Below are 24,636 nucleotides of genomic sequence, written 5' to 3'. Positions count from 1 at the left end.
TTTATTTCAATTGGATTTAATTTCATATTTTCCAAGATGCTTCATCACACTTGAAGTTAAACAGTAATGTAGGGCCTCCTTTTTTGTTTGTTAGGAGAAAAAAAAGGGGCGTTCAAAGGTTAAGAGGTCAAGCTGCTGATGCATGACCCCTGCAGGGGGATGTTACAGCGAGGTGGAAGAGTTTGGTGAGAAACCAGCACTCACTACAAGAGAGGCAGGCTCTGAGTGGAGTCACAGTCGGACTGAATTTCACCCAGAGAAATCGGATGATGCTGTGAGCCGGGAAAAAAACCCAGCAGGAGACAGGAAATTGCTTCGGCTTCAATGGATATATAAACTGCAGGATGTAGCTTAGCTCCCAGGATGACCTCCGTAAAGTTGTAAATGACGCAGCCTTTTATCAAAACATGTTACTGTCGGTCGCCTCAGACACTAAAAAATCAAATATTTCCAGAATGATCAATTTCAGCATTTTTCTGTAAGTTTCTGCACTCCGGATTTTATCAATCACATTTCAATCCGTGCAAACTAAAGGAAGTTGGTCAATTTGAGCCAAATAAGCAAACAATTCCTGCCCTGATGGACATCATTTTGGGAAGTGAGATCCAGTCTGACTGCAGTGATAGTAGGGATGCACAATCTGTCCCATACCTACTTCAGTTGGGTATTGTGTAAATTGAGTCTAACACGGGGGTATCTAATCATCGTGTATCATGCTGCTTTAATATTGTCCATTTTGCTTAAAGGAAGAAGAAAGCCAAAAGTGTCATTTGTTTGGAGGTTTTTAATGCTCACACTGCCAACATGATCAATACCTATCCTCTCTGAATAACGGCCTCACACTGCTAAATACAACAAAACCCACTGACTAACCAACTTCCCCCATTTAACAGTCATAGTGTAAAGAGTACATTTTGAATTTGTTGATACCCAAATCCAGAGGAATCACTTAAGAGAGTAAAAAAAAAAAAAGAAGCCAGATTGGTGCATCCCTACATGTTGGTGCATCCCTAATCGACTCAATTTTACTCTTCGGTTTCCACCAAATCTCTCGCTAATGACAGAGCAATGAAAAAAGGGAAACAAAGTAATGGAGAGTAAAACGGCTCAAAGAAAGGGAAGCAACATTGGGAACAAGTGGAGAGGTGACACACAGACGTAAACTCAAAGCAAAGGGAATGTTGTTTGTGTGAGTCAGCGTCTCTCCCTCTGAGAGGCTAAGACTTGTGAGTGCGAGCACTTGGGTATGTTTATTTTAAAATCAGATCAGTGTGTTTGTTTGATCAAATCTGCAGGTAAAAGCGGTGTGGATGAAATTATCTTGATTATGTGTGTGTGTGTGTGTGTGTGTGTGTGCGTTGTCGACGTGTGTAGAAGATGGGGTTGTTGGGGTGCTCATGGCTGTTTCCTGTGGGAGAGCGGCAGATCAGGGGTGAGAGGTCAGTGTCTCAGAGGGTCACAGTGGGGGATGGGATGAGATGAGGTGAGGTCAGATTCGGGGCAAATACTTGTCGATAAATTCCCGTACAGCCACCATCTCCTGCGAGAGAGAAAACGAGAGGAAAATGAGTGATGTCATAGACTGAGAAAGACAAGAATCTTCATCCAAATGGCCGTATGTGGTTTATTAAAGGACACGTGTAAGTGCACCCGCTGGGGGGGGACAACTTTGCATCGTTAAAGTTTTTAAATTAATTTGAATTTTATTGATTGCGCAACATGAGTATTCAAATAAAGGACACATTTATTGCGATAAATAACACGCAGTCGGCGGTGCAGTACCTGAGGACAGGAGCTGTGAGAGAGGTTTGGATACGTTTTGAAGTTGACCAGATCAGGGTTGACTATCAATCTGAGTTTCTCGTATGTCATGGCACCAAACTGCGACGGGATCATGCAGTCATTCTCGCCGTGGCACTGCAGGATCGGGATGTTCTTGTTGCCGCTTGACGCCTGCAGATACAAACACAACACAGATGTAAAAGTGTGGTTTTCAGGAGGATTGAAGACAGCAGCACTCTGGTTTAAATGTTCTGCATTCATTTACTATATGACGGGTCGAAAGCTATGTGACTTCTCTTCCAGCGTGACCTTACCGATGGGAAACTCCTGTGAAGTGGTAACCAGCAGCTGAGGGCCACAACACCAGCCAACTGATGCTGACAGGTCAAGGCGGTATACAAGGACAAAGCCCCACCCTGAGGAGAGAGAGAGAGAAGTTTATTACTTGTTTACATGTCTTCATTTATTGTGATTATCGATGTTCCAAGAGACTGTTCTGACAGGACGGAAAGTCTAAAGTCGAGAAAACACCACTAAATGAGGTTTCCCAGCATCAGTGGGGAAACGGTGTCTGATTGGTTCGTCGAGTGTGGCTAACGTTAGCAGAGCTAGCACCACCAGCCTGCAGTCCTCCTTGCAGCTTACATGCGGTGATGCATTGCTTCGGTCGAGTGATTATGCATCACTTCAACCTGACACATCCTTCATACAACTTAACCTTTTCTAGATCAAACTCTGCCAAGTTGCTCCTACGAGACGCTGTCCGTTGTCTACATCTGGTTCATAGAGTAATAAGGTAGTGGCTCTTTACTGAAGCTGCTGCAGCCCCGGCTTGTGGCGGGTCTCTACGTCACAGTTTAGAAAAAGCATGTTACCAACATTGTTGGCTTGAATTCATACAAATATTAATAATTAGTTTAGGCGACTTGTAATCCTGGTGCTGACGAGCGAGGGGTGATGGTGTTAAATCTTTAAGCCGGTTATTTGGGCTCATCTCTAACTGTGAGCCAGTGTTTTCTTTTGTGCAAAACAACACACGAAGTCCTCACCTGAGAGAAGCCACCGAGAATGATGCGGTGCGGGGGAATCCCATTTTTGGCCTCATGTTCGATTATCGCCTTGACTGAATGGAAAAGAAGCACAAAGAAGTTACTCAAACATGTCAGTGCGACGAGTTTAATGCACACTGAACACCCTGAATGTTGAGACGAGGAGATGTGGGGCAGATGTGAAGATTTGCTACTACATTTATAAATTATCTTATTTTTTAAGCATTGTGTCGTCATGTCCCGTGCATCTAAAGTTAGATAAAGCTGCGTCTTCTCTCTCTCTCTCTCTCTCTCTCTGAGCGTGTTAGAACTTATTTAAAGAGTTGAATCAAATATCATCAATCAAAGCTCAAATTACTGCTGGATGAGAATGTCGTTCTCTCTTTTCATCAGCTTAATTATTGCTAAGCAGAGCAGGAAGCTACAGTAGCAGCTGGGAGTGTTTCCAGATGTGTATTTGTAATGATAGGTCGCCCTCTAGTGGACAGAAAATGCAACAACCACAGGCTGATGATAGTAATTCAAAGCGTTCTGTAGCCATGGATGTTCAATTTAGGCATTGATGAGAATAATATATAAAATACATAATGAATGGAGCCTGTATTAAATTAAAGGGGAATAAAAACCCTGTGCTTTGAACTATTTAAACACATCGTAATGTTGTTGTATTCTCTGGCGGGGCGGGGCGGGGTGGGGGTCTTGGATGGGACTCACTGTTGTCCGCTGCCCTCTTGATTCCAGACTCGTCCTCTGGGATGTCGGGTTTGAGGCCCATGAGGTCAAACCTGCACACACACACACACACACACACGCAGAGGCCAGCGTTTTAACAGATCAATAGATACAATCACAGTATTGTCAGTGCCAGTATGGGGGCCCTATTGTGGTTTCCACGGAAACAATGGCACCCACTGTTGAGCTTAGAGGCTGTTTCGTACATCACGCCAACTCACCAAGCGGGCATCGTCGCCTTCATGTTGAGAGTGACGGGGATTGAGGGCCTGCAGGAAAGAATCAAAAACAAAGATCTTAAACTCAAAAAGGAAATCATTTGAGAATAAAATCAAATCATCGTTATTATTTTGTTTGATTGTAAATGTAGAATTTTAATCACAGAAATTAGTCTTATACATCTGTGCTTCACTCTTCACAAACGTATCAATGAATACTAGTTGAGACCCCCTCGGAGCCTAGAGAAGACGAAGACTTACGCGTGGGGGCAGATGAACTTGACATGAGACGGCTGAATCTCCGTCAGAGTTTCCGCCCATCCATGCCTGAGAGGAGGGGAAAAAAAACAGAGAAAGGAAGTCTTTGATTCCAGCTTCAACTAACCGACTTCTTTACATCAAACCCGTAAAGATTACAGTGAAGTCAAATGTCTGTAGATCGTTATGTGATCTTTGAATGAAAGTATAAGTCACTTCAACACGTTAACATCTCCGCAGGGCATAAAGACAGACGACACAGTTTGAGTGGAAGTGAGTGTGCTGAGGTGAGAGCTTTTTGAACAAGTTCTTCATGATGTTCGTCGAGTTTTATGAAATTTAACTTTGTAAAAGTGGAGCCAACATTTAACCACTTCAAGTATCTGACGCAGTGAGAACAGAAACCTGACAATAAGACGAAGGCTAGACATGAAAATTCTGGAGGTTTGGATTCCCAACCTAAACAAGCAAAACATTTCAGTGTCTACTAAATGACAACACTGTGAAAAGTGCATTGAAATAATTCAGATTTAAAGGTCACATATGCAAAAAAACACTTCAACATGTTTCTCTAACATGTGTCCCTAGTCTGTCTACAAATCCCCCAGTTATAAGAAAAGTCCATCCTGTCTGTCTTTTGCCTGCGCCACTCTTCAGAAAATGTGTGCTCAAAAAGGCCGTTTGGAGATTTTCCCTTTATGACATCACAAAGGGCAGTAGCCCCTCCCCCAGGTGGGTGACACTCATACAGCTAGGTGTTTGTTCTGCCCCCTGAGTCTGCCTTCTCTCCGTAAACAATAGGGCATGGAGCGAGAAAGCCCGAGCCGACCCAAGCCCTTGCAGAGAGGGGGCGTGGTCAGACACAGCTCATTTACATATTTAAAGGTACAGACACAGAAACAGCCTGTTCTGAGCAGGGCTGAAATAGAGGGGTTTATAGGCATGATCAAATACAGGATCAGAGTGGATTTACAACAAGGAACTTCAGACATGTTTTGGGGGGCTCTGAGACTTATTTAAACTTTTTGAAAAGGAGGAGAATATGTGACCTTTAAAACATCTGTGTCTGTGGGGATCTTTAATAGAGATATCGTGAATTACTGAGAATTTAATTAGATTAATCACAAAGAAAAACATGTTTACTGTCACAAGGGTCTTCCTCTAACACATCCTGTGTGTTACTTTAACCCGCTAATATTGTATTCCAGGTAATAAAAGACAATATAAAAAGAGGATTTCTCTAAAGAATATTTGTTTCTTTTTTAATATATGATGTAAACATAACTCACCCTGTGTCTCCCAGTCCATGAAGGAAGATCACCTGCAACATATTAAAAACAGAACGGATGACTCAGCGTTACGTCTGTTATCGTTATTATTAAAGAAGTTAAAGTGAATCTAAGCTCCTCTTCGACTTCTGTAATGAACACAATCAGCCCTCCCTGTTTCATCATGTTTATATCTGCTAAAGCGTGGCTCACACTGTGCGATTTTCCCCCGATTGTATAAAAGTCGGGGTGGCATGTCCGCTCACACTGTACGACTGAATCCTTTACGACGCCCGACCAGACCTTGCGATGTACGTGCTCACACTGTACGACCCGATTGTCGGGTACAGCCGGAGAGCTCACACTGTACGAGTGAAATCGGGACGGAGCGTTGACAATTGTTAATAAAGTTTAATTTGAATACTCCAACGGACGGCGGTTGGTGAAACAGAAGGAAGTGGAAGTTGTTGTGGGATACAGGAAATTTAAAACACTCGTAGATATAAGGATACAAGTTTCAGAAAAGTGCTGCACTAATGATCTGCCTACCAAAAACTCCCCCCCAAAAAAATGCCGGTTTGCGTCCTGCCACTGGTCGCCATGACTACAGTAACACGCAACTTCTGCCGGACTTTTCATGTTAAGATTTTAAATACTAAATATCAAACATGTTTGAAATAAATCGGGCCGTCCACGACGATCGCCGGGCAGATCGGGGACGTTAAGATTGTAACTTTGTTCCACTCACACTAAAAGATAATCTGAGCAGAGAATCGGTACATCATACTTTGACTATTATTGCCAATGTTGTAGCTTTAAATCTATCTTATTCATTGTTGTCGCTCTGTTTGTCTCTACCCAATACAGTTCGGCAGATGTTTTCTTCAGAGAAATCGTGTCTTGTACCCACATCCTCCTCACTGCGCGTCTGATCTGGAAATAAAAGATCATGTATATAAAACATGCAGTAAAAAGTAACGGAACAGTGTCGGTCATACAGCGGCCCGTTGTCAACAGACTGTTGTCATAGAGACAGGACAGACGTGCAGCGTGCTCCTGAGTGTACAGGAAGTTCTTTCCTGCCCGGAGAGAAACATGAAGTGGACACGGGGTCAAAGGTTGACTACTGTAATGGTCTTCTGACTGGACTTCCTAAAAAGTCGATTAAACAGCTGCAGCTCAGCTAGAATTCAGACCAGGACCAAAAACATGGAGCACATGACTCCACATTTCCACACTTCTGACATGTTTAAAATGTATCAACCAAGCGGAAACCTCCGATCTACTGACTCTGGTGACCTGGTGCAGTCCAGAGTCCTCCTGACTAAACCTGGCGAAGCAGCATTTAGTCTCTACGCTGTCTGGAACTGGAGCGGGCCGCCATCAGAGATGAGATGTCATCATGTGCCTTTGGATGAGCCTTTAAGCTTAGTCTTTATTTTGATATCATTGCACTTCACAAATAATTATTATGTAATCTAATTGTTTTTTAAGTCTCTTTTGACGTACTCCTGTTTTATCTGTATTGTAATATTTGTGAAGTCTTTCCTGTGTGATCACACTGAGTTTCCTTTGTGCATAAATTCTCCATAAATAAAGTTTCCTTGCCTAACTCAGTGTACAATATTCAAACCTATCTGTGAACTTCCAGGCAGTTTATGAGATTACATCACTCTTGTGAACAAGCTGTACTGCTGCTCCTCTACATGTGTGCCAATCTGTTGTTCTTTCCAGGATTAGCTCCAGCTATCAGTTTCCACACACACACTACTCCCCGCAGAGAAACCATGAAAGGAAGTAAAAAACAGTCCAGAAAGCTGACGATTCGCCGCTCGCTGGCTGGATATCAAGAGGATGTTAAAACGTTTGTCTTTCATGTCGGGTTTCAGAGCTTGGATCCCGTTTTGTTTTCTCTCTGCTTCTCACAGCTCCTTTTATCATTTTTACCGTCAGATCCAGCAGAGCATTGACACAATGTGCTGCTTACTGTGATGAACCTGTTACATCTCCTGTTACAGCTGCAGCTACAGGTGTGCTGATTACAGAGGAGAGGACGCAGTGAAACGAATGATAGAAATCATTTGAGGATTTTCCCCGTGTGGAACAACATTCAAAATTACGGCTAAAATGCAAATCTGTAAATGTTCCCCGTATTAACTTTAAGGTCAATCTGAAGATGCATTGAGGTACCGAATCCGATAATTAATAAACTATTTGTAATTTCATTTTTTAAGAAATGTAGAAACAGGCCACGTTCAAATCTTATTATTTAATTAGTCCTTTTTTGTGTGACCTGATGTCAGTAGCTCTTTTCAGACTGCCGATTCAAGCCGTGATATTTACGCCCCTGTGGCGTTTCGCCTCCAATCTGAATGTCATGGAAGGCGCAATTGGGGGACGAAGTGATAATAGAGGCGTTACAGAGGAGGGACGGTTTCAGTGGAACAAGTGGGGGAGCACAGCGCTGTGTGTGTCTGCATGTCTGACTGTGTGTGTGTGTGTGTGTGTGTGTGTGTATGTGAAGCTCCCGCTGTGCTGTGCTTCTACAACGCCGAAATGTAATGTTAATTCACAGACTGGGACAACAATATTACGCCGTTGTAGAATCAATATGAATGTACGAAGACGTGATGACAGCACAAAAAAAAGACGTCTGATAAAGGGCTACAGTTCTGCTGAGAAAAAGCTTGCAGAGCGTGCACGTTACCAGAGCACACTTCGCTCATTTTAAAACCTAAATATTGAAATCAAATTTGGCCCGTCCGTCCCTGAATTTTAATCGGCCGAACCCGATACCCCAGCATAGATCTGATCTGGTGCAACGCAGCCAGCCTGAGATAAATCTGCAAAAGAAAAGATTCAGTCTGATCCGTCACGACTCTTGAAGAGGGCCTTCTCTTCCTCTCATATCTGGAGCTCTCTCTAAGCTCCTTTCATGGGTCTCAATTTCATCAAAATTAAAAAAAAACAAAAAAAAACAGTGTGAGGATTGGTGCTTCAACTCACCACTGCAGTCTCCTTCTCCTTGGCAGACACCGTCACAGCCTCGGTGAGCAGCGGCACAGACATGTTGTTGCCACACATACACTGTAGAAGATGCTGCAGAGAGAAGACAGAGACACAGACGTCAGACGACTACACTTACATTACACATGTAGTCATGAGCATCAAGACCAAACAGAGAGCGTGTTATTCAACTCAGGAAGTTAGAACAGATTTCTGAAAGATGTGCACATCTCTCCAGTTGTTACATTTCTTGTTCCTGTGCAGCTGCCGGAGCATTTAACAGACGCTTAAATGTCTCTCAAAACAAAAACATTAATCAGCTTACACCTGAGGCTCTGGAGTCATTTGATTACATCTTATTAAATTCATGAAGACTGGTTTCCTCCGGTTAAAGTCTGAAGGATTAGTGAGCCGTGCACCTCATAAAAGCGAACAAGGACATTATATCCATGAGGGAGGTTTCTGTTTAATTTAGAAATCTATTAAAAATGTTTGGAAACCGTGTCATCGTCTGTCCAGCTGTGAAAAAGACGAGAACATCTTAATATGTTCATGTTGGTTAATGTTTAATAAACACAGCCTTCAAATGTTACTCAGAGCGACAAGCTTCAACGGCCACTCTGTGGGTGCTCGGAGGAACATTTTCGTCCTGTTTTTGGCTTTTACAGACTCCACACACGCCATACAATCACCATTATAACAGTAGTACATTCTTATGAAGTCGTTAAAGTGTTCGATACATCTGTACCACATGATGAAAACAACACAATCTCCGTTATTTAAGCGATCGACGATATGGAAGATCTTAAAAAAGACAGAAAGCTGCAGCGAGCAAATGAGAGCGAGAGAGAGCACCTTTTAAATTGCACAAATCGAGTTTCAATTTCGATTATGATTTTGGCTTCCGAGGATCATAAAAACAAGATAAACGAGATTAAACGAGGACAGCGCCTCATACCGTGTGGCGCTCGTTTTGTCCGTAGGTTTTGACACATGTGGTCAATGTTTAAACAGTTTGTTGTCCGATTTTGGCCTCAAGAGTTCATCACCTCTTACTAATTTTAATAGATTGCCAGTTTTTCAAAGTGTTCAGAATGGTAAAGTGTTACGAGTGTTTAAAGAAGGGGTTCCCAAACTTTTAAGCCTGCGACCCCCAAATATCAGAACGCCACACAACCCTTAATATCATTTTAGAAATGTACAACACATGTAATCTCTTTAAATTTGTTTCTTGTATATATTTTCACAATAATGGGTAAATAATTTTTACATGTTTTTGGAAGGAATCTCGCAACCCCCGTCTCAGTGTCTTGCGACCCCCAGGGGTCCCGACCCCCACTTTTGGGAGCCACTGGTTTAATGCATTTTTCTGCAATCTGGACCGTGTGCAGGAGACAACAGATTGAGATTAAAAACAATAAAAGGTCCCCTTATCGACGGCCGAGGACTTCTACTTTTGATGCTAAGATATCCAAACAGGTATGAATATCTTTAAAATTCTGGTATTTTAACAACCCTACATATTTGCAGAAGAGCTACTGACCCAGTTTACATGACCGTATCTGTGTCGGGATTCAGCGTGGAGGAACAGGTTAAAAAGAAATAGCTGCATGTTGATCGTCTTATTTCCACATTTGATGTGTAATTATCGTGTGTCCAGAATCATGACTTCTTTTCGTCAAAAATGTACATAAAGGATGTGAAATGTTTACAATATTCTTCTGAAGCTTGTATCCTGATGCTTTAGAAACACATCCAGACAGATAAAGTGGACGCGCTTGCAGAGCCGTGTCCAATAAAAGTCTGAATGGACGGCCTGGGCGGATGTCTGCTCTGTGAGTGCGCTTTCAGATATAATAAAGAAGTGCTGCAATGATAGAAATGTATAAAAAATACAGGAAGTTATATTCTATTGAATTCAGTATGCGCTGAAGGTCGATTTTCATTTTACATTTCTATTCATCTAAACCTGTTCGACAGGACGAGGAGAGCTCATTCAAAACAGGAAAAAAACAGGAAACTCGACGACACTTGTAATACTGTACTTACATTGTGTACAGAAGTATCCATGAAAGGCATGCGCAACGGATCGTTATTTCATCTTTATTGCGATGCGACTATGCTCTAAATAAATTGCAATAAACCATTTCCATGTCGTTGGGCGAGAGGCGGGCTGACACACACAGAGAGACAGTCTACCAGGCACAGTCACACCTACGGGCATGGGTGTTACAACCTAACAATTAACCTGACACGCATGTCTTTGGTAGAGAACCTGCAACCTCAGAAAACAGAAAGGCCCGGTCGTGACGAGGAATTGAACCAGCACAATGAAACAGAGCTAGCCACTCCTTTCACAACATTTTGATACAGTTAAATGTGGATAATTGGTGTCTACTTATGATCTGTGTCCAGTCCACTGAGCGTTTTTTTCTGAGCGCCAGCACATTTGTTTTCAATGAGTTAAAAGCGTTTGTAGCAGCATACGGCCACCTGGAGAAAAAAAACGCAGCAGCCAAGTTGCAAACAGGTTTTGTATAAAACTTGAAGAACAGCAGATACATAAAAACTGTGTTGCAGAAAGTAGGCACTCCTTAGTTTTTATAATTTACAACACAAACGTTGTTGCCATATTGAACGATGTTATTGCACATTGCATGTTTTTCTAACAACGTGCAGGGCTTATCTGTCATGTTGTGTTTTCACATTAGCAATCGACAGCGAGCAGCTCACTCAACAACACAGCCGACTCAGAACGCAGGCCGGGACAAAGCTGCACATACTTCTAACACACAAAAACCCACAATGCACCTGCTGCTGAGCCCACAGCAGAGGTCATCAGGTTTGTGTTTGAGTGTGTCGGGCAGGTTTCTGAAGTCAGCTAGTGACCACCAGACTCATTAACCAAATGAACCACTCCCTCTCTCTCTCTCTCTCTCTCTCTCTCTCTCTCTCTCTCTCTCCCTGCACGGTGAAGCGGCTGCAGGCGTGCACCTCTCTGCACCGTGAGTCAGACGTTCGATAACAGACATCAGATCAGGATGTTGTTTTACAGTAAAGCCCGGCAGTAACAGCTTTCACTCCTTAATGCCCTCTAACTTTGTGATGATGTGGGACAGGAGAGCGAGAAATGAGACGAGCCGGGCGGGTCAGACGGCGAGCGGTCTGATTGGTAAACAGCCGATGAGAAGACTGGGGGGGGGGGGGGAATGTCTCAGACGCTGAGGTTAATGTGTAAACCTGGAGCGGGATTATAGTCTACGGGTGTTAAAATTCCACCGCTGTTACGGCAGAGGAAGCTTAAAGCTGCCGCGCTCTGTTTATGTGTTTGCCCACATAAATTACCTTCTGAAGGTCAAAATACACGGAAGCTGGAGGTAAACGAGTGATTCAACGAGCCACAGTGTGGACAAAAGAAGACTGTTTTTGCACTACATCCTGACCTTTGATAAATGAGTAATGGCAGAATAATAAGTTGCAGGGTTAAAGCACCAGGAAATAGCCTCTTTCTGTGCAGCACAAAGGTCGAGATGAAATGTTAACGTGTTAAAAAGAAGGGGGAGGGGAAACTTCCTCAGTGGTTTTAAATATGTACGGGGAACATTGTAGCTGCAGAGCTAACGTGGCTATCTACTTTTCATGTAAAGTTGAAAAATATCATTTAGATTTGTAAAAAGAAATGTTAAAGTTTAAAGTGGAGTCCTGTCGATGGCGGTCTCCATGCTGGAAACTTTCAGTCAACCTAAAGGAGACACCAAGGAGATGGTCAGCCATTGGTCCGTCGGTGAGCCGTTGTCCCCCCTAGTTTTTGCGGTGTGTCCAGCCAATTTGACCAGTTGAACCAGCATCAGCGGTTGTTGAGAAGAATCTCTCTGATTGTCTGTTGGGAGGTTTCATTTCTCTCCAACTCTCGCCACAGGTTCAGGAAATCCCCTTGAGCGTGCCACTGTAGTATCCATGCTGTCACCCATTAGTGCGGTTTCTCCTTATTTGTCGCCTCCGCCTCTTCATTTCTTTTTCCACTAACAGACCAAGGGCTGACAACGCCAGCGCCATTTTCAACTTTTTAATCAGACATTCTTCTCCATTAGTAGGCTACCTATAATACGAGTGGTGCGCGACAGCGGTGTGAAAGTGGTCTTCTCGTATCATAACAACGGACTACCGCCGCCCCAAGTGGACCCTCGACGAACTGCAGGATTTTGAACTTCTGCAACGGCTTCATTTTCAACCACAGATGTTGTCGCTTGGACGCTATAGAGCCCGACGTTATGACGACAAGTTTGTCTTCATATGAATGCTGTGGGTAGTTCTACACAATCACAATATCGATAGAGAAGCTAATTTTTTGAAGTTTTAACGTTAAATCTGGCGTTGTTAGATTATGTCTTCTGTACGGACGGTTAATGCAGAATTGGTCTTTTCTTACATACATTTACAAAGACGTGCTTTGTTTGATCTGCCACACCATTTTGATGAAGATAAAGTTTTATATTTATTGTTTTTTCACTTATTTTTAAAAGTATACATCAGCCATTTCTCTGCAGAACCAGCCCTCTCACTTTTAGTCGCCGCAGTTACATTTCGCTAAAATTACTTTCTTTCATATTTCATTAGTTTTTTTTAATTTTGGTTGGTGCTTTCAAAGCTTGATCCAAAGGCAACTGGCCTTGGTTGGTGCTTTGAATTTACTAGAAGATGCGATTGCTTCTTCCAGTTTTCCACCAGGCATATTAAGCTGTGCTCGACACCTCCTTTTGGACCAAATGACAGGAACAAACTGTGATGTGATTAAAACGTGCGTCACAAGATGTTCTTCCACAGTCGTAAAATTTCTACTTCAGTGTTAAACGCCTTTTTATGTTTTTTATAACAAATGTAATTTTGTCGCATTTAAATGGGATCAGCCTGAGCCGCACAGATAATAAGACTAAAAGAAAGAGAGCGGAGGGAAATAAATAAAGATATAATGAGAAAAATACTCTGAGGAGTGAGAGGTGAAGGAGTGCAGGAACAACGGACAATCTGTTCCAACAAGTAGGACAAGCATCCAGGAATAGTTAGCATATGCAAAGAGGCTGTTAATCACTTGTATACCCTTTTTGTCCACCCCTTATTGTTCAGCAGATTAACAATGACCTGTACTGCACACACCCTGCATAAAGCGCCATGTGGGTTTTTCATGCACGCGCTAAGACACAATGGCTCGCTCTCTGTGCATCTGGAGGAGGCCGGCGGTTATAAATAGTGTCGTGCTGTGCACAAGCATCGAGTCCGATTCACGTTGGGTTAAAGAAATACTAAAAGAAAGGACTTGTAGTTCATGTATGTGAAGTCAATGTGATCTTTGATTTTGGAGTATCTAATTGCATTCATCGGCGGACTGTGCACTCTGTGAAGAACTGAATGGATGCAGAAAAAAAAAACCTGATTATTAATGATTCTTTGATATTCCACAACCCTTAATAACAAATAATAATGATGAATATTCAGGTCGTGGATGAAAATGCACAAACAATGCATCAACCTTTAAGGGAGAAGAAATGAGAACAAGTACTGACTACACGCTGGTGGTGTGGTTTTTTTTTTTTTTTAAAAGCTAATGTTCTGAGATCATCACTTTGTCTTTGAGAGGAAAAATAAGTGAAACGTTTTTAAAAAAAAGGTTCCCCTTCTGTCATTTAAAATATAATTTGTATTCTTAACAAATCCTAAATTGACATAATTTTGGAAGAAAACCAATGTGGTATTTTTTATTCTATTTCAATCAATTATCAAATATGTTGGAGAATCACTTCCTGTCCATCAGCCAGTCAAACCAGCTCCAACTTCTTTTCTCATCTAAATCAATTATCAAAGATTAAGGGCAACCATTTCCCCGTCGTAGCTGTTAACAGTAAACTGTCCTTATTCTTAGTAAGGTTTTCCAAATTTCCAATATAACAGTGTTTTAAAAGGATGCAATATCAGTTATTTTAATGATCAATTTAAATGAATTAAATAAATGATAAGTACATCAACGGAAATAAATTATGAGATGCTTTCCGGGTCATGACTTTGTGTGGTTTACAGTTAGTTTGGGCGGTGTGTTGCTCTGAAGTCTCTGACGTTATTTCTCGTCTCTGCTGGTTCGAGTCCAGATGGGGGACCCTGTCATCTCCCGGTCCCCTCACCCCTCTTCATCCGTCTATTGTCAACAGTCTCCTAAAAGCATTTAAAGCCAAAAGACCTTTAAAACGTCTCGAGGGGAAGTCAGGGTTTCTTAATTAGAGGAAGTGTTTGGATTACATCAAAGTAGGGCTGGGCCATAGGAACCAAAAATCAAATCTGGATATGTTTTTAAAATAAAAAAATGTTTGATATTAAAGAAAAATATTCAATAAATAAAGAAAAATGAATAAATAATGTTCCTTTCCTGCATAACAAAATACATACTGTGCTGTGTGATTTGTTATGCAAAGAAGGGAGAGAGGCGGAGCAGGGCGAAGAGGGACAGACAGTGAGAGGAGAAACATATAACCTTATTTTAATGCAACATGAACTACAACGATATCAAAGACATTGCCTCTGGAAACACATGATATATCTTTAAAAACTCGGTGCATGTCCCAGCCCTACATCAGAGTGACATTTACACTGCTGTGAAAGATCAAAGTAATGACTCTGATACTACTGGTTATGCAAGAAAAAAAGATTATTGTTTCTTTCAGGGTGACACAAAACAGGAAAAGACAGCAAGACCAGATAAAAGGACGCATGTGTTACAGCCAAGTTTAAGCAGATCACGAGTCTCCATCCTGCATGACTCCAATTACATTTAAGGCAAACATGAAAAAAACAGAAGCGTGCTGCAGTCAAACGACACACACACACACACACACACACACACCAGGCTGCTGCACACAGGCAGCTCTTTGCTCAGTGGCTACGGATGGCTGGCAAACAACAGGATAATATGCGGCATTGAGTGACAGGCATCCCCCCCCCCCCCCCCCCTCCTCCTCCCATACACCAGCAGATAACCCCATTCTGCACTGATGGAGGTTCACATCTCGGTTAGATATCACGCTTAAAAACCGAAAACCCCAGCAAATGCAAAGGCTAATATGATGAAAAATAAAAATTCAGAAGCGGCAGTTCAAGGAGAGGGAGCGAGTGGGAGAGAAAGGAGATAGGAGACAATGAATGGTTGAAGCTTAACTGTGTTATTTGACCCATCCTCATCATCCTCAATAGTGATGGCATTCAGCACTCAAGTTTAATCCCGGTTTAGCCACACACACACACACACACACACACACACACACACACACACACACACTCACTCTCTCTCTCTCTCTCTCTCTCTCTCTCACACACACATACACACACACACATCTACACAATAACCGGGGCTAGTGGTAGTAAGGTAGAGATGCTAGCTAACGTCGCACACACACACTAAACTGCATTGTCTTCTACCGGTGTCTTTCTCCGTCTACTTCAAGATAACCTCGCGCTTTTAAATTCGCGCCTCTAACACGACCAGGTTCGGTATTAGACACCTCAAGCATCGCGGTGCTCAAGTCAAAAACACATTTTGGACCGGGATAAAGAGGTGAAAATTACAACCGCGGCCCGCTAGCCGATACAAATTCATACACTCACCGCTTGCTGTCCCAGTTCTCGACGGAACGGAACTTCCGCTACTAGCCGCACACAAGCAGGGGGCGGGGATAGAGCGTGGTGACGTCAGTGCCTAGCAACGCCCTTCCGTAAATCAGCGCCAATGAAATAGGTCGCCTGGAATATAATGAGATTTACAATACAATAGTCACGTAGAAATTAATAGTGTATTATAAATCTCATTATATTCCTTCAAAGTTATTTTTATTGAATTTTAGATAATTACACACATTAACACAAACAGATCCCACCCCAATACAATCCCCCACCCCTTGCTGTCACTCACTACCTCGCCATAGTCTGTTGACGGCTAAAATTAAAGAATAGTTGTTGAGGCACTTGGTGAAAAATAAATAAAATAAACATAAATATACACAATTAAGTATTAATAATAATATTCTGATGTATAGGTAAGGTGGAATAAAAATAAGTACATTAAAAAATTAAAATAAATAAAAAAAGCCAGAAGCAGCATTACCAGGTCAGTAGATAAAATGTGTCAAGGGTCAAGGTCAAAGCAAATTCACTATTTATTCCTGTACATGTGTGGAGGGTTTGCCAAAGAATGTCAGGAAGGACAATTTCATTGACTAAATCTCATTATATTCCAAGCAAAGTTTTACATTCATGAATGTTAATTTACAAGGCAAAATCTATGCTATGAAAATGTGTGAGATAATAAAATCAGTATAAATACCTAAAACTTCAGATTAACTATGAGCAGCCTTTGTGTTATAATGAAACACGTCTTTTTAAATGTTGCTTCTTTCCTATATTTTCAAGGAGGTGGTTGCACCTTTAAAGATCTCATGAAGCTGCAGGTGTGTCAGAGGTTTAACACAACTTCAGAAGGTCAACACTTTTTTTATTTTATTTTTTATATTCAGGTTTAATTACAGATATTTTTCATCAACTGTTTATAGGTTCTTGTTTAAATGTCACATATATTTTTATCCCTGCACAGGTTATGTACATTTCTTGTATAAGTCTATTTTTAATTTCACAGGTTTAAGTTTGTTTCATCTAGGGGTATTCTTTAAATCTTTTTTTGGGGTTAATATATATGTATGGGAGGAGGGGGGGTCGGTTTTGCGGTTTAATTTGTAACAAATGTTTCATGTCATGTACGTCTTTGTAACCTGCTACTGGATGCTTTGAATTTCCCTCGGGATCAATAAAGTATCTATCTACCTAATTGTCGCCCTGATAAGAGGAAACCCTGCACACTGCTCCTGCTCCTGCTCAGCATCAGTATTTATAAGAAAACACTAAATGTTTTGCCCCCTCGAGCACACTTGACAAAGCTCCACAGGGACTGAAACGTTGTGTATTTTCTAATTAAAGCTGACGCTGAGCAGGAGCAAGAGCAGTGAGCGGGACATTCTCTTTTCAAGACTTCTATTCTGTAAAAATAACTTTATTTTGAGAGCATGACGTTTCTTTATCATCTTCTACATTGAGCTTCCTGTTACAGAACTCACAGGCTGACAGTAACTGCATGATGACATTAATAACAGAAGTAAGCTAATTCTCGTGTGGGGAGAGCGATAAAGTGTGAGGGTTATAAGACTGATGTTTGCAGAGTTCATTGCAGTAAGCTTTTGGTCAGAAGGCAACATGGATACGAAGTGTAAAGTTGTTGTTGTCATTTCATTATGAAGCGTTATGTTTTAAACCTTTAGTGCAGGATCTGAGCCCAGTCTGAGTCTCAGTACCTTCCCTCGACTCCACAAAGTGTGGCTCTCCACCAGGTGACAGCAAAGGTTCTGAGTTAACTGACTGATGCACCATGCAGATGTTTCATCCCAGGTAGAAACTCAGAAAACGAGCGCAACAGAAACCAATCAGAGCTCCTGTTCGGACACTTAAGAAGGCGACAGGAGGCAAAAATATGGAGTACTAGTCAGTGAGTGTGTTGGCTTTATAAATGCAAATAACAAATTACACTGTGGGCATTTAAAATGGTGCTTATGTGTAGAAAGAAAGAGGCTTCAAATGTGCACTTATAAGTGTTTGAGTTTCAAGCTAAATAAGATATTTTATTATTAATTATGTTTTCTACTCATCATATCTTATACTATATAATCGTATCGTATGAAGGTTATAAACCCAGGATGTGAACATGGAATCAAATTTTCTAACTGTATTGTTTGGCTCTCATAAGAGGAGATTTCTTTGTTCTTGTTTTGTGTCAGTTGCTCTTTCTTGGGTTTCTTGTCTTTGTTCACGTGAGATGTTTTCTTTCTTTTGTAACTGTGCCGTTTGTAAAAAAAAAAAAAAAATGTATTTAGGATAAAAAAAACAATGAGGAGATTTAGTTTCAGCGTTTTTATTAGAGTAGCCGTCACTTTATTGAATCTGTAGATATTTTCAATGTGAATGAGAAATCACAGGTAAAAACAGACGTGAGATGTTTCATGCATTTATTTATTTATTTATTATGAAGCTTTGTGCCCACATTAAGCCTTCACTCTTTAAGTAGAAAACAGCGCAAAACCTGGCACAGTCCCACACACACCTGAAGCTCGCTGCTCTTCAGATCTCTGTGCTCAGTCGGCCGTCGAGTTCAACCGAAACACGCGGCGCGAACAGTTGACCTCGGCTCATCTTAACTTTGACCTCTGTCAAGCAGACGCCCCTCCGTCTAATCCTCCTCGTCCTCTTTCATCCTCACCACTCTCTGACGCTTTCAGGAAATGAAGTTGGTTTGCGGGATGATGCTCTCCACTTTGTGATCTGCGGGGTTCGCCGAGGCCTCGTAGTTACAGATGGTCACTTCATGCCTGTGAGCCTGAAGAGCACGAAGAGAACAAGAGCGGTCAAATTACAGAAACACTGGTGCAGATTTAGAGGAAAGCTATCGTGCTACAGGCTCAGGCAGAGGGGCAGGTGCTCAAAGTGAAGAAGGGGAACATCTGGCTGGCAGCATTTGAAATTCCCTCTCAACTGATCCCGGCCGGCAACAGAGTCGGACGCTATAATGAAATGTTTTCCCCTCATCAATACTAGTTTAACACTTTGACAGTATCAACAAAAGAGTGGAGAACAACCTTCTGATCAACAGAAAACATGAAGAAGCGGTTTCATAATATAACACGGGGATCGCACCGTGTGCTTTGCAAACAAACGCCGGTCAAACGCCGGTCTCAGGATCTAAATGTCACCACTCCCTCCCTCTCGCTTGCTGCACATTTTCATAAATATTTCCCAGTTGCATTCTCACATCAGCCGACCCCGAGCTAGAGGACTGGCAGGATAATAGCAGATATTAAAGTCGGGGGTGAAAATGTTGTTCCGCTTGCGGTCACACATGTAGCTCACCCTGAGGAGTTTTGTGAAAATGTGAAAGCACTCAAAGTAAATGCTGCAAGCTGCGCAAACAGCAACAACATGTCTGGAAACTGTAAGGAGGTATGTGCATGTGTGAAAACAGCTTTATTTTTTTTAAGCCAATGGGTTATCAACAAGACAGAATGGATGTTTAAATCCGCGGGGTATATGGTCATTTTTAAAAGAATGCATTAGAGAGTTTCAGAGTTATTCTTTCTGAGGGACAACGAGCTCACCGGCACACAAGAACTCTTTTAGTATCTGAAAAAAAACAACGTGAAACGAGAAATAACAACGTTTTCCAGGAAAATAATCTGATCCCCTTGAGATGCTCCATTCATCAAAATAATATCTTCATTCAGAGAAGTTCAGGACTGACGCAAACAGCACAAACAACCAAGAAACAGGAAGTTTACAGATTCACTCCCTGGAAATGTTTTTAGATCCTAAACGCAGCAGAAACATCACGACATCATCCGAATGAAACATTTTTAGACAAAAAGGGAATCAGACTGAGGATACCTCGGAGTACTCCCCCCTCAGACCGATGTAGTAGACCCGGGTGTTCTCGTCTCCAAAGTTCTTGGAGATGTGGATGGAGAGGTGCTGAACGTTGGAGAAGCGAGCGATCCTGGAACACATGACAAAAAGAAAGAGACGCTTCAGCTGGAGACCAAAGACAGACGGAAGAGTGCATACTCAAGAGGACAGAACATCGAACCACCTGGGTCCGAGAGACGATCGCTGAAAAGGATAAGAAGGAAAGGGAAATGTAGTTCCTGAACCGACTCGTGTGTGTGTGTGTTGTGTGTGTGCGCATACAAGTTGACACATGCATGACGCACTGAGACAAACAGAAAGAAAACAGCACCGTGGTTCCACTTTTGATTCGACCGCTTGTTCGACCACATCACAAAGATGAGATGTCACAGCATCCTGGTGCACGTTTTCTCACTTCTCTATCTCCATGTCTTGTGAGGCTGTACAGCTTGAAGACGACCTTAAAATACTGATCCAGAGCAGATATATCGAGAAGCCTTCATTAAGTCTTTTTTTGGAGGATTTCCCAATAAAGGGAAAAAAATCTGAATCCCTGAGCAGCCGCTGAAAGTTTAATCTGAAACATTCTGAAGAATAAAAAGTGATCATGTCTTTCATGCTAGCAGCTTTTATTGTAGGTGACCCTGTGATTTATTTTGACAACAGTGTTTCTGTGAGCGTTGCCAGAAGTGAGCTGGCGTCAGTGGTTAATTCTGACTAATTACAAAAATACACTCAAGTACAAATCTCAGACAACCATCGTCTTTCACAGTCTGACAACGCTAGGGGCCACTGGGAACAGACGCCAACTTCTCTGACATTCTGGAGTTAAGTGTTAAACAACTTCAAGCCAAGACTTCCCTTTCTGTCAGCATTCGCAGACGCCGTCATTTCTCGGTGCATTACATCCCAAACTCATGCCCGGAACCTGGGTGTCATGATTGATGACCAGCTAACTTTCAAGGTTCAAGTAGCCTCGATAGCCCGGTCACGTCGATCTGCCCCGTACAACATCAGGAAGATCAGACCTTACCGGTCAGAACACGCTACACAGCTCCTGGTACAGGCTCTTGTGATATCACGCGTCGACTATTGCAACTCTCTACTGGCAGGTCTTCCTACATGCACTATCAAACCTCTGCAGATGATACAAAGCGCAGCAGCACGTCTGGTCTTCAACCTTCCTAAAAGAGCACATGTCACTCTGCTGTTCATCTCCTGACACTGGCTCCCAGTTACTGCTCGCATCAAATTTAAAACTCTGCTGCTCGCTTACAAAACAGCGACAAAAACGTCTCCTCCTTACCTAAACTCTCATCCAGGTGTACACTCCCTCCCGCCCACTACGCTCTGCCAATGAAAGGCGTCTGATCCAACCTTCACAACAGGGTCCTAAGTCTCTGACTAGACTCTTCTCCTCTGTCGCCCCCCGATGGTGGAATGAACTTCCAAACTCCATGTGATCTACAGAGTCAATCAATCAATCAATCAACTTTTATTTGTATAGCGTCAACTCATAACAAGTGTTATCTCGAGACACTTTACAAGAAGCAGGTAAAAGACCTTACTCTTTGTCTGTTAACATTACAAAAGAGCAGGAAAAAAAGACCTTACTCATTGCTATGTTACAAAAAGCAGGTAAAAAGACCTTACTCATTGTTATGTTACAAAAAGCAGGTAAAAAGACCTTACTCATTGTTATGTTACAAAAAGCAGGTAAAAAGACCTTACTCATTGTTATGTTACAAAGAGCAGGTAAAAAGACCTTACTCATTGCTATGTTACAAAGATCCGGCCTATCCATCATGAGCACTTTAGCAAAGCAGCAGAAGTTACAGTGGTAAGAAAAAACTGCCTTATTAAAAGGCAGAAATCTTCGGCCGGATCCCCGGCTCATGACGAAACAGTCTTCACAGGCCTAGACTGCGCCGGGCTTGGAAAGGGATGGGGGGAGAGATGGGATAAGATGCAGGAAGAGGGATAGAGAGCAAGGGGGTGGGGGGAGGTAGACCGTCCATCAGCAATCCGGTGGGGAGGGGAGGGGGTGTGGGGGGGTTGTTCTGGCAAGCCGTCAACCGACGATCTTGAGGAGCCTAGGAGAGCTCAAGAGCTCCCAGGAAAGTAGGTGGTTAGTTAGAGTCCCTCTGCACCTTCAAGAAAAAGCTAAAGACCCAGCTCTTTCTACTAACTTAATGATGATGGTCTCCATATTATTGATGATGATGATGGTAATGACGATGGTTTTTGTTTGATAACGACGACTTATAAGATGGTTTCTATACTGATTAGAGCTCTCAAGAACTGCCCTCAATGTTGTGCTTTGCCTCTGGTCACTTCCTGTCAGCACCTGTGTGTCCAATCAGACTCAAAGCTGATCGTTTGCTCTTACTGACATTGTTCCCTTTTTTCTAGATCCTTGCTTGTGTTGTACTTACTCTCTGATGTACGTCGCTTTGGAGAAAAGCGTCTGCTAAGTGAATTGTATCGAATCGTTTTCTAGTGAGTCTCAGTTAAACAGTAGATAGATCGTCACACAGAGGGCTCACTCCGGATCACTTTCGCTGGATGTGACCCAACAAGGAAGTGATTTTGTTGGTGAAAAGTTTCATATTGTTGCTTTAAAGTGTCAAACAAGGCGCGCCAGGAAACTTCAGATTTTCTTGATTCAAAGATCAGCGTCGTGTTGGTGTGCTTCGTCTCGAAGAGCAGGACAAACACGTCGACTCGATGGGAATAACAATCACATCACGATGAACATAAAGGTCACAGTTTATGTTTCACTCACTTTGTCGGGTACTCCAGCTCAGCCAGAGGGTCTCTGTTGAGTCTGAAGGCTTGTTCAGGTTCTCGGCCGGTGTCGTCAAAGGACATGTGAGGGATGTTTTTGTACCTGAAGAGAAAAACGTCATGAAGTCACTGCCCTCCAGTTCAAAGAAGGAGACTTTAATGGCACAAAGAGTGGCAAAGATTTTGATTTCAAACTTTGTTAAAGAGGTGGTTTGATTGGTGAAACACTCATTTTGTATGAATTCAGAGGAGGGTGGGCTTAGGGGGTTTAAGACAGACACTCACAGTCTGATCTCAGCTGGATGCGAGTCGTCGTTCTCTCCAGATATGATGATGCCTTTTAGCTTCACGCTGCCTGTAAAACTGAAACAGAAAACAAAATCACAAAGAGACAGAAATAACAAGACGCTGCGAAAGAGGAGAAGAAAAGAGACGCTTTCGTAAAAGAAGAGAAGCAAAAAAAAAAAAAAAGGAAAGTAAAAACAGCATCAAAAGGGATTTATAAAAAAAACGGAACAGTTTCTGTCTTAATAATCTCAGACTGCTCTCCTACACAGCCTCTTAGTTTGTGTGTTACCATCTTCAAATATAGATTCTTTAGTAAATATGGAAACAGCCAAAAAACAAGTTATCTGTCCTTCACAAGAAAAGGTCAAAGTTCAGGCCTGATGTCATGATGAGGATGATTTGAGGACTTACGGGATGTTGAACAGCAGCTCTTCATCTGCATCGCTGTCCACATACTTACAGAAAATACAGAAAATACAAAAAAATAGTCATTAATGGGCATCGGTTAGACAAACATATGAAGATCAGGATACTGGTTGCACTGGTTTTGGGTAACACAGAGCTGGTTATAGCTGTGAACATTATTAAAATATCACAAATGGATCATGAAATCTGTTAAATATGATATAAGAAGTACATTGATCCTACATTTACTTAAAGAAGACCCTGAAAGCATCAAACAAATAATACAGTTTTTTTTAATCATTATGTTTATTATTTTACCCTTTAAATATATTTTATCATCATTAATCCAAAGCTGTCATCAGACTATTAGACATTTGTCATCTTCAGTTGTGTAAATAAAGTTTTGTTTCATGAAAAAGCTCCATAGCTGCACAGCGAGGTTCAGAAACAGAAGCCCCGCAGACCAGCACTCAGACCCGGATGACGACAGAGAAGACCCCGCTGACTGGATTGGAAAGTGTCCGAGGGAGAGGCACCTTCGCCGCGGTTACCTTGTCCCGTTCGTTCCGCTGATCCCAGGGTTTGAACACCAGCTTCCCGTCCCCGTCTCTGCTCTCGTTCAGACACTGGAGCTTCTCCGCGTCGATCCGCCTGTACAACCCGTACTCCAGACCCCTCTCCGCGGGTTCGTGCTCCCCCTCACACCCGCAGCCGTGCCCGTGTCCATGACCGTGCCCGGACATCGTGGGGCTCAAAACGTGACTTTTCCGTTAAAGTTAGCTCGGCTGAGGGAGGGGGTACGCAGCTAACAACAGCCGTTTGTCACAGGGGAACCTAAAAATGCAAGTTTCACTTCGCGGAGCCAGGCGAACTGATATCCGAGTCAAGCGAAGCGAAGTTCGAATTTTACCTCTGGTTCAAGATTTTCAAAATAAAAGTGCTTTAACTTGTGCTTTTTAAAAAAAAAAAAACACATTGAAGTGAATCTTAGAGCTGCAATATTATTATTAATATAAATATTAAATTGAATCTAAGCGCTGCTCAACTTCCACCTCTATAATCAACATAATCAGTCCTCCGCGTTTCATTTTTATTACAGTTGTTAACGTTAATATAAGACTGAACAGCCTGTTATTACACTTAGCTGTTACTGCTGATACTACACATACTTTTACCATTATTACCGACATTGTAGCTATAATCATATCTTATTCAGTATTGTTGTTGTTGCTCTGTTTGTCTCTACCCTTCTCCCAGTCCTGAAATTTAGATTTAACAGCAGCCTTAAGTTTTTCATAAATGTTCATA

At 42.2% G+C, this 24,636-nt stretch overlaps 2 protein-coding genes across 2 annotated transcripts; both read right to left on the bottom strand.

The window, feature by feature from the left end:
• Positions 1 to 766: 766 nt before the first annotated feature.
• On the bottom strand, positions 767 to 16,034 carry lypla2 (lysophospholipase 2). Its single transcript, XM_061060336.1, has 10 exons — positions 15,961 to 16,034; positions 8,314 to 8,406; positions 5,329 to 5,360; positions 4,043 to 4,108; positions 3,785 to 3,832; positions 3,546 to 3,616; positions 2,832 to 2,905; positions 2,097 to 2,198; positions 1,783 to 1,953; positions 767 to 1,540 (listed from the first exon to the last, which is right to left on the bottom strand). Exons 2-10 carry the CDS (start codon positions 8,389 to 8,391, stop codon positions 1,490 to 1,492), a joined length of 693 nt encoding a protein of 230 aa, XP_060916319.1. The 5' UTR covers positions 8,392 to 8,406; positions 15,961 to 16,034; the 3' UTR covers positions 767 to 1,489.
• Positions 16,035 to 18,291: 2,257 nt separating this feature from the next.
• On the bottom strand, positions 18,292 to 24,147 carry pithd1 (PITH (C-terminal proteasome-interacting domain of thioredoxin-like) domain containing 1). The gene is made up of 6 exons (XM_061060337.1): positions 23,880 to 24,147; positions 23,335 to 23,378; positions 22,921 to 22,998; positions 22,634 to 22,738; positions 19,831 to 19,939; positions 18,292 to 18,769 (listed from the first exon to the last, which is right to left on the bottom strand). Exons 1-6 carry the CDS (start codon positions 24,069 to 24,071, stop codon positions 18,668 to 18,670), a joined length of 630 nt encoding a protein of 209 aa, XP_060916320.1. The 5' UTR covers positions 24,072 to 24,147; the 3' UTR covers positions 18,292 to 18,667.
• Positions 24,148 to 24,636: the final 489 nt, after the last annotated feature.

Source organism: Labrus mixtus, chromosome 16, assembly GCF_963584025.1.
Source record: "Labrus mixtus chromosome 16, fLabMix1.1, whole genome shotgun sequence".
In the NCBI taxonomy this organism is placed as follows: Eukaryota; Metazoa; Chordata; class Actinopteri; order Labriformes; family Labridae; genus Labrus; species Labrus mixtus.
The sequence above is the reverse complement of the archived record's forward strand: the minus strand, read 5'-3'. Positions and strand labels throughout refer to the sequence as shown.